The sequence below is a fragment of the Falco biarmicus genome, chromosome 1 (genome assembly GCF_023638135.1).
Source record: "Falco biarmicus isolate bFalBia1 chromosome 1, bFalBia1.pri, whole genome shotgun sequence".
Classification (NCBI taxonomy): Eukaryota; Metazoa; Chordata; class Aves; order Falconiformes; family Falconidae; genus Falco; species Falco biarmicus.
This window is the reverse complement of record NC_079288.1, coordinates 101,279,164-101,288,699: the sequence shown is the minus strand read 5'-3', so window position 1 is coordinate 101,288,699 and position 9,536 is coordinate 101,279,164. Positions and strand designations below refer to the sequence as shown.

Below are 9,536 nucleotides of genomic sequence, written 5' to 3'. Positions count from 1 at the left end.
TCTTTCTTTGTGTCTTTTTGAATCAGTGGATTTTAAAGTATTATTACCCTATGCCTCTTGCCCCCCAAATTATTTGTGACAGATATTCCACACTGTATAATGATGAAACTCTTAGGATATTATCATCAGCTAAATGAAAAGTGTAACGTGCTGTAATATTGTGCCAATTAGAAGGGAAAATCAATGTAGATACTCGAAATACGTTTTTGCTTGGTATCGGCCACCCTGTGAAAAACTGCACGTTCCACAGTTTATAATGAATATGGATAGACAGCTAGAGAGGACAAAAGATTATTAGTGGATTTCTATTTCTGTGGCTCTATTTGTTACAAATATTCTTTGAAAGACAGCAGATACATGTGAGGGGAAAAATCCTCTTCATCTGCATGTTTTCCCGTTATGCAACACACTGCTCAAAATGCAAGCTGACAATTCCAGTGATATCTTAAAAGAAGTGTCGCGTTTACATTAAAAACGGAGGAAAAATAACTACGACAGAGTAGATTTAACTTGGCATCTGATGAGATCAGTGTTTCTGCCTGTACCAGCTCAGTATCTTGAGGAGTGGTACAGAACCTCACCTGTGTCCTAGCAAACTTACCCAGTTTTCCTTCTTCATCTTGAGTTAAGCTGGGAAGTGCACACAGGTTTAAGCAGTGGCTCAAAGTAAGCCAAAGACTCACTGACGGTTCAGCTTTGTGGATTAAATTAGCCTTCCCTGCACAACTGGGCTAACCATCCCCAGCCAAAGGCCCACGGTATTGCAGCTGTGATTTCGCGAGGTACAGGTGCAACAAGCCATCTCTGTGGGCGCTTTATTGCTCTGCTTACGTGACTGATACTACGTACTGTACGAGCTGGTGTCTGACAGGTTCTCAGTAGCTCTGGACAATCAGGAGCCCCCCGAATTAGGCTGTGGCAGGCTCCCTTAGCACGCCACGCAGGGCCACAGGAAGGTGGCCTGTCTTTTGAAGCTGGTATCGAGGTGACCGTGTAGCTGGCTAAATGAAGGCTGCGAAGAGGATGGGAAGCTAGGGGGGAGGAGAAGAAGAAGGAAATAATCACTGAAACTTCAGATAATAATTTTATTTATAGTCTAATGTGCACACATGGCTGTTGATGATGAGGCTACCAGTGACATTAACAAACTCAAGCAAAAGATGTAAGCGAGTGGATATATGTAAAGGCTTCTTTGGGCAGTGCCACAAATTTGGACATCGACCAAGAGAATTATTTATGTCCCTTGCAATTTCAATGAAGAGCACAAAGGAGATAATTAGACCAGGATGCTTCGCATTGCTCTTTCCATCTTGCGCACATTCATGCCCACCAAATGTGAAATGTTCGCCTTTTCCCCTCCAACGTGATGGTTGTTGAACTTATTTTTAGTGTCATTTGATAAGCCTCCCTGCTCGCAGAGAGACATCCCACTGACCCAGCCACTGGTCATTGTCTATACCAGTTCCCATCAAAGCGGGCGCGCTTTGTCAGGTTTCGACTCGAATATCCATTTTGCATCTGAAGTACAGTATCGAAAGTGACTGGATCATTTGAGCCTTTTTCTTCAGCTGCTCCCTCCTTCCTCCCCCACAGTGTTTCCGCTCACGCTAACATAATTTGGCATCGTCGACGTGACACGACACTGGTTTTTCTAAAAAATTATAATACATACATCGTCAATGTTTTGTGATGGCCGGCACTCCCGTAAATTTGATTTCTAAATTGATGGAAGGAGGTCTTTTTCCACTGCTGAATCTTAACCAATGCTCTGTGCCCCCTCGAAAACCGAGTAATGCACATACAGTAATAGGTCATTCAATGTCAAAAGGCATAAAAAAGATGAGCAAAATCTTCACAGGCTGCTGCTTGCTGTTGCCTTTAATTATATTAATTAAACTTTGAAATTCTCATGCAAAGAGAGTTGCTGGCTTGTGACGCTGAAGAGCCCTTGGAGATTTGGGGGGGGGGGGGGGGGGGTAAAACCCTGAGATACCAGCTTAGTGGCTACTGCTTTTTTTAATCTGGAAAAAAAAATACATAAGCCTACGACTGCTAGGTATGTTTATAGATGATGATGTTTTATGCGCTACTGAACTGTGAATGCAGGAAAGGGGAAAAAACCACCAGCCACGGTGTCAAGGTCTTGAAGCATCAGTCCCTCAAACTCCGCTCAAGATCTCTGGTTACAGGCTGTCTTCCCGCAGAATAACGCTCTATTAATTCTCTTCCTGTCCCGGGTGCATAATGAAAGAAAGGTGTCTTCAAAAACTAAAGGGCAAAGTCTTGCTTGCTACCAATACCTTGAGGCATCCTGTCTACATTTTGTCATGCGTGTGCACTTTTCAGTGTTAGAATGACAAGATTTCCAGTCAGAAGGTTCCCGTAAGGCACAATGCGATGGGAGACTCGCAAGGGTTTTGTGATCTGACATCGCTGTAAGGCACTCAACTCTTGTGCTTGCTTAGCCTGGTGGGAATTTTTATCCTCCGCCTTTGGCTAGTAGTCCCTGTTTAAATAACACGTGCCATCTCTGCATCTGAGAAGCTTTGCATCTCTGCTAAAAGCACATTATGTCCTGAGAATTTGTAGTCCTTAAAAAAAACATAAAATAAGAAAACCAGAAAAATGTTATCATCTTTGGTGTCTCTATTCTCCCTTTTGTATTCTATAAAAGCATAGGCATGCAAGTCAATGCTTCTCTTCTTGTCACTGTTGCACATCACAGAGCATCAACGCACTGGGGTGAAACACAGGAGCTCGGTACAGCAACACTGGCTCCTGGGAGCAGGGAATGCAGAAACCTTCTGAGTTCAGGCTTGAAGATGATCCAAGAAATGAAAGGAAGTGCTCAGTTCTCTCTGCTTGGTTGAAAAGTGGCAATGTGGCTGTCTTTCCTCCTGGTGTCCTCTTCTCCTCCTCTACTGAGATTGAACTCGGGTGAAGTTGATACACCGGCCCTGAGGGAGGGAGAAAGAGAGAAGCTCTTATTGGTGGAATAATACATGCAGCCAAGACTTCTGAATGCTGAATATTAGATGCTAGAAGGCGGCTGTAATTTAAATTCAGATGTTTGTGAAAATAACATACCCATGAAAAACCTTTTAAGAATTAATGGAAATTACCCAGAGTGAGGCATTACATTTGACTTACAAATTTATCATGTTAGGAAAGCAGCGATGACACAGAAGACACATTCTGAACGCTCTCAGGTCTTTTGTGAGGATAATTTACAAATTCTCAGTAACTGTAGCGAGCAAGCTCAAACCTGTCTCAACATGGTAAAGGAAGATCATGGCAAAGACAGATAATCCCCACAGCTCTCCCCCAAGCCAAATCCTCGCACGCTGCAGTGCAGATAAATGTGACTGTTAGTTAGCAGGGCTGCTGCTGATTTGAGAATGTATTTTATTAGCAATAACCCAAGCTTTGCATCTATAAACTCTGTTCTTAAGTGCTTTAAAATTGCTGTGCACCAAAAGGAAAAGCAGTTTCTCTTGATGTCGTTCCCAAGTAAATACCATTCTCCCATAAATGGGCCCAGATTAATCTTGACAGCTTTTGGTGTAGCTGAATGAAACAAATCCGCTAGCAAATACCAGGACCTCTTTTTATTAATTTGGGATAAGCACTAAAAATTGTCAGTCACTTCTCAGAGCTTATTTACATGTCCAAACTCCAAAGTGAACATGTGTTTTTGAAGTATGGTGTACTCTCAACAGGACAGCTCGTCTCTTTGACCAGCTCTTTTGTGAACAGCAGCGATACCTTTCCTTTCTGTGATGGAAAAAGCCAGCTTACATTGAGCCCTTGTTCAGAACTTCTCCACCCAGAGAAAAGTAATTCTCCAAGGTATGATATGGAAGTATTACGTACTTGTACGAAAACATATGCGGCACGACTACTGAATGCCAGCCGGTATCGTGTCTTTTGGCGTGAGGTTCTTCATTCGTTACGAAGCCTCTCCCATCCAGTGGGCCCTGTCACACAGAGTCCCGCACCGGGCGGGCCGTAAGGAGCCCGTACGGTGATGGCCTCGGCCAGGGCCTGTCTCTGGGCCTACGCTAGCCTGTTCTCAAGTGGCTGTCTCTGGACTGCGGGGGAGATCTTCACAGGTGTGTAGGGTACAGGTTTCACAGGGTTTAGAGGGATTTTATGTGAAAGTCTCCTCAAAAGGAAAAAAACTGAGCGTGTTTCCTCTCCTCTGTCCCCTTCAATTCCTACATGAGGACTTGAGATTGCCATGTCCGTGAAACAATTTGTAAGAGAACTGTAAAAGATGATGCCAAGAAACCTCTGCTAGTTTTGAAATAAGCAGCTGTGCTTACATTTGCAATCCTTATTTCTTTTTAGAGATGCATGGTTGGGGGGAAATTACTGCTTTCTTCTTAAACCTAGGAGATTACAGAATTATCAAGTGAAATTAGGGCTGAATTTCATGCACCTTTCATTTATTTATTTTGATGTAAACATTTTACCAGTTAACAGGGAGGGTGATTCACACTGCGTTGTTTGGCACTACTCAAGCAAGTCTCAGCTGGCACCTGCCTGTGACTGGCATGAAAGGGGTGGCGTTCTAAGGGATTTTTTTTTTTTCCCCTAATGCTTTTCTAATGATTCTCTTTCTGTCAACTGCATAATAAATATAAGATTGGTGAATAGGTGGGTGCGGTAGTTGTAGTAACCTCTAGCTGCTACCATCTGTATTATAAACGCAGAAGAGAAGCAGAGAGATCAGCCAGGAGCGCAAAGAGGTTTCTTTAAAGGCAAAGTATAATAGGCCTGGACATCTTTATGCACCTTTCCATTTGCTTGGTTTATTGTTGGGTTTTGGTTCGTTGTTGCTGTTGTTGTTGTTAAATTAAGGATACCAAAATGAATTCTGTTGTAGAAGCAAAGTATTTCTGGAGCATAAAATCCAGAAATGCTGTGCAACTTGAGTACTTCTGACGACAGAGCTTATGTTAAATAAACACTGACAGGAACGATGCTTACATTGACGTTAATGCCATAATGGAAAAATAAGACTCTGCAAAACATTAGCAGAAAACAGTTAACGGGGGAATTGCTGTAGTTCCTAGCTGATGTAATTAATATTACAATTTACCTATCAGTACAAAATTTCTGCTTTTGTTTGTAGCTTTCTTACCATTCTTTAAAGATAGTTACCAGTGTATGAATTTATGTGAATTTTGGACAAATGATTTGACTATTATTCATTTTGGTGTCTGCATTCAGAAGGCATTTTAGTGGCTCAATGCTTTTTACCTGAGGTCTGAAATAACCACTGTAATCAAAAATAAGTCCCTCAGGGTCTGACTGCATGAAGTCAGTTAGTGCAGTGCGTTAAGAGGGGCCAAGTGTGTTTTTAGTTCTTGAGAACAGCATTAATGAACTACATAACAAATGTCGTTTAAAGGGGAAATTAGCCCCTTAGTACTAGGGAAGATGGTGTTCTGTGGCCGTAGGAAGCGTCTCCAGTTGAAAAGCCAAGTATGGAAAATTAGGGAGAACTTTCACTTTGAAATCTTGTTACCGAAGACAGCGTAGGTTTCTATCTCTGCCTTGGCGGGGATCCTACCAGGTAGCAGGAATGTAACTGTCACTACAAATCCCATGAGCTGTACTGGCAGCGAAGGCTGAACCGCTCTGCAGTGAGAGCTGCTCCCTCTGCTCCGTCCTAGCCTCTCCGGGGCAAGGGGGATGCACTGCAGGTCTGTAGCACTGGGCACTGCTGCTTTGGCCAGGTGTGTTCTCCTACATGCCCTGCAATTTTGGGGTGTCTGTCATCTTCTGAAGGCTGACCATGAGTGGTAGATTATTTTTGAACAATGTAAGGGGGGAACTGAGGAAGAAAGGGAACATCAACCTGTTCCAAAATAAATCTGGAAATTGTGAAGCCTTAAAATAAAGCTGAGAGGTGACATCTTAGGAGTTACAGGACATTGCTTTTACTAGAATAAGAAAAATATGTTATGTTTTGTTCTAAACACATCATCTTTGCCAGCCTATAGTAAAGATCTTTTGGAAGATCATCCTGTGATACTTGTTGGTTTTTTTCCTTACTGCCTGAGGCAGAGTCACTTCCACTCTGAACCTACCCGTAGGCATTAAGTTAGTCAGTATATTTGATGTATGATCAGGTAGTGCTATAACTTAGGTGATTTTCTGTACTGGCAACTTTGACTACCTTTTCTTAAGAAACCTGGTGGATGAGAGACTTCAAATGAAAGCAAAGCCTTCCATGTAAGAAACCATTTTTTGTGTACAGTGTGATGCCTGCAAAGGACAGAGCTGAGATCAGGATTGGAAAATACACTGAAAGTGCTAATTAATGAGAAGGTCAGGAACACTGTAGTGTCATTAATGGAACAGCAAATACCGCACACCGGCATAGTAGAGAACAGCTTTTCCATTTAGGTAATGGGATGCGACAAGGTGCCTGGTTTCACAATACCTACACATGAAATGCATTAACTAGCAGCTTTCCAGCCAACATAAAGGGCTTTGAGGTCTCACCATGCTCGCAATTTAAGTTTAACTTGCACAAATACCATACATACAGTAGATACATGTGTATCAGCAAGCCTCTCTCTTGGTCTGCTTGCCACAGTTTGTTCAAATGTAACTTTTTGCCCTACATGCTGGCTTAGAGGGTTTTTCCATCCAGGACGAGTGGTTCCAGACAAAGCAGGGACAGAGGAGAGCCTTAAATGAGCAGTCAGCATTATGATTTCCCACTCATCTCCCGTGGTGTCTGCTCCAGCCTCCTTACTTGAGGACTCACAGGGGAGGAAGGAGGAAAAGGAATTGTTTGGTCAGCCAGACCCATGCTCATGTAATCCCAGAAGCACACAAAACGCCATGAACTGGAGAATCTCAAAGCACCTAAGAAATACCCACTATCAAAACAGTGCCAGTATCAGACAATAATTGATAGTATCAAATACCTTGTAAGTAGTTTAACTGAGGTTTTAAACCATTTGCATTCTAGATGGACAAACTGAAGTAAGCAGAAGACAAAAGATTAATTTTCAATTGTTAAGGATTTACCATTACAGATCAAACAACTATAAACTATGGGTTTTCTTCAACTAGAAAACTGGGTTGTATGTGATGTAAGCAATATCACTGTCTTCGTGCAAGTTGGTTTTGAGAAAAAGGTGCATACTTGCATAACTCTTTCCTGTAAATTAATTCAAAACTTCCTATGTGGTGATATCAGCTTCATCATTAAGAGCAGCTTTTAGAAATAGAATACTAAATTTTCTTCTGATTAATCTGAACTTTACAAAAAGGACTATTTACTTAAATAGAAGCACTATTTACCAAATGGTAGACTCATCAGTCTGTTTTGGCCTTCACAATTAAAACATGCTTGTTCTATGTAACTGATTATACCAGTGAATTACCATCCTAGTAGCACTGCCATGATCCACTAGTTTGGTGAGTTAATGTTACACTCGTGTCCCCGTACTCAATTAAACAATCAATACAACCAATTTGAAATCAGATGTATCATGCCTTGTAAATCACTGGATCATAAACCTTAACAATACCAACATGTAGTCAGTATAAAATTGAACTAAATTAGTGGTTTAGGACTGGAGTAATTGTAAAATGAGTTATGCAAGTATTCTGTAGTCTTTGTGTGGAATACTGGAACTGAGTCCACGCACAAGATTCAATAGAAGAAATAAAAACAAAACACCCTTAACTCTCAAAGGTGCACGAGAAGAATATGGCAGGTATTTAACAAGATAAAGAAAGAAAGAGGGCAGAGATCTATGGCAAGGGGTTTTAACCAAGAAGGGAATACTTCTATGTTACATCAAAACCATTTCTTAAATTGTTGAATATCTTACTAAATTTAAGCTATAGGGTAGCCAAGGTAAGTCCTTACAGGGCACACAATCTCAAGGGAAGTGAACTGCAGATTTGAGCCTCACCTGGCACCGCCCTGCCCGCACCCCACCCCCCTCACCCCCCCCAAAAAGGCACCAAGAGGGGCTTGCAGAAACAGCTGTGTTTCCTCCTCCAGTGTGACCTTCTCTGAGGCTGCACAGCTCTGCTGGAACAGCGCACTGCACACGTGTGGACTGCACTCTGATAAAAGCCTGGAAATCAGCTGTGGATGTTGGCTAGGTAGGTACGAAAAGCACTTTAATTTGTATGTGTGCGTGTGTGAGCCAGTGTGCACCACCTTCCTGCAATCCCTAACGTAATGCTGGGCTCTTGGTGGGGGCAAGTGGGGGAAACTTCACAGATTCCTCCAGAGCCCAGCCTGCTGGCCTTCCCTGTTCAAAAAGCTGTACATACATTCACCGTGTAGCTCCTGCGTGATCTAGAGAATAAAGTGAGTTCTACTTCTCTGCTGCGTTTTTTTCAAACTGAACTACAGACTTTCTGCTCTTTTCAGTTAGAAGCTGCAAATGTGTACTGCCATAAAACTTTATGTCCTGTCAGCTGTTTAAAATGGGCTATTGAGGTGGGGGTTTTCCTCCCCTCAAGTAAAGCGGCTAGAAGACATGCTGCTCAGCAAAAAGAGTTGGAAAATGTGAGAATGACAGGCGGCACTCTCCTGGAAATGACTAATAAATTTTGCTAGATCTTTCCAAACTGAAATAGATGAAAGGCAACAAAGGTGTAAGGGTAGATTTTAAATGAGTAGCAGGATGGTAACTGGCCATCGCAGAAGCTGTATGCATTGCGTTTGTTGAGATGAACGTGGAAGTCCCTTACTGAGGGCGTGGGCTGGGAGAGCTCTTCACCCTCCCTTTCCCCCTCACTGTAGTACCGGATAGGCACAGGCTTGGGGGGTGGGGGGTGGGGGGGTGGGGGGGGGGAAGCTGGGTGCCAATGCCATAGCTGCCTGCTTGGCTGGGAAGAGTTTTATTGCCTTGAGTCATGTCAGAGTATAACTTTTTCTATTATTAAGTACCATCTGGAGTGCCTAGAGCTTTTTGAGAAGCATCTTTTTTAGTATATGACATACATGCAAAGGAGAGACAAATACATGGATACGGATATGGATACATGGGCTCCGTTCCTGGTATCTCAAACGTGGACTGGGTTTGCCAAATCAGCAGCAGCAGTCCTCACAGCACTAACTCCAAAGCTGAAATCTGGCAATAGAACCATTCTTCTTTCTTTTCCTGCGTAATAGGCTTTTTGTATTCACCTATGAAATACTAAACTAATAAATTATCTTTTGAACCTAAGGGCCTCATTGCACGGAAAGGACTTTTCTAAAATTAGTATCTAATCACGGGTTGGATAACAAATGCTTTAAGTTTTCTGGTTTGCTCTCCTTTATTGTGTAATTGCTTAAAAGGATGCAATTAAGGGAAGTCAGGTTCTCTATATAAAACCTTGAAGCCAGCATCAACTACTGGATGCTGCTACAAGGCTCCTGGTGAGATGTGATCTCCTTTGAAGCCATGGATCCTTCATCATGGCCTTCCTCCAAATGCTACTGAGCTGACAGGCTCAGGCTACCTATGAAAAATAACCAGTATGACGCAGAAAGCATTTTTCTG

The 9,536-nt window shown here is 42.5% G+C and overlaps 1 protein-coding gene across 1 annotated transcript in view; it reads right to left on the bottom strand.

Annotated features, from left to right (window-relative positions):
- Positions 1-1,065: 1,065 nt before the first annotated feature.
- The window catches only part of ANTXR2 (ANTXR cell adhesion molecule 2), a 120,126-nt gene continuing 111,655 nt past the window's right edge, over positions 1,066-9,536 (bottom strand). The window contains exon 17 of the mRNA XM_056352787.1: positions 1,066-2,957. Within this exon, the coding sequence (XP_056208762.1) occupies positions 2,919-2,957 (39 nt within the window). The 3' untranslated portion in view covers positions 1,066-2,918. The remainder of the gene's footprint in view (positions 2,958-9,536) is intronic.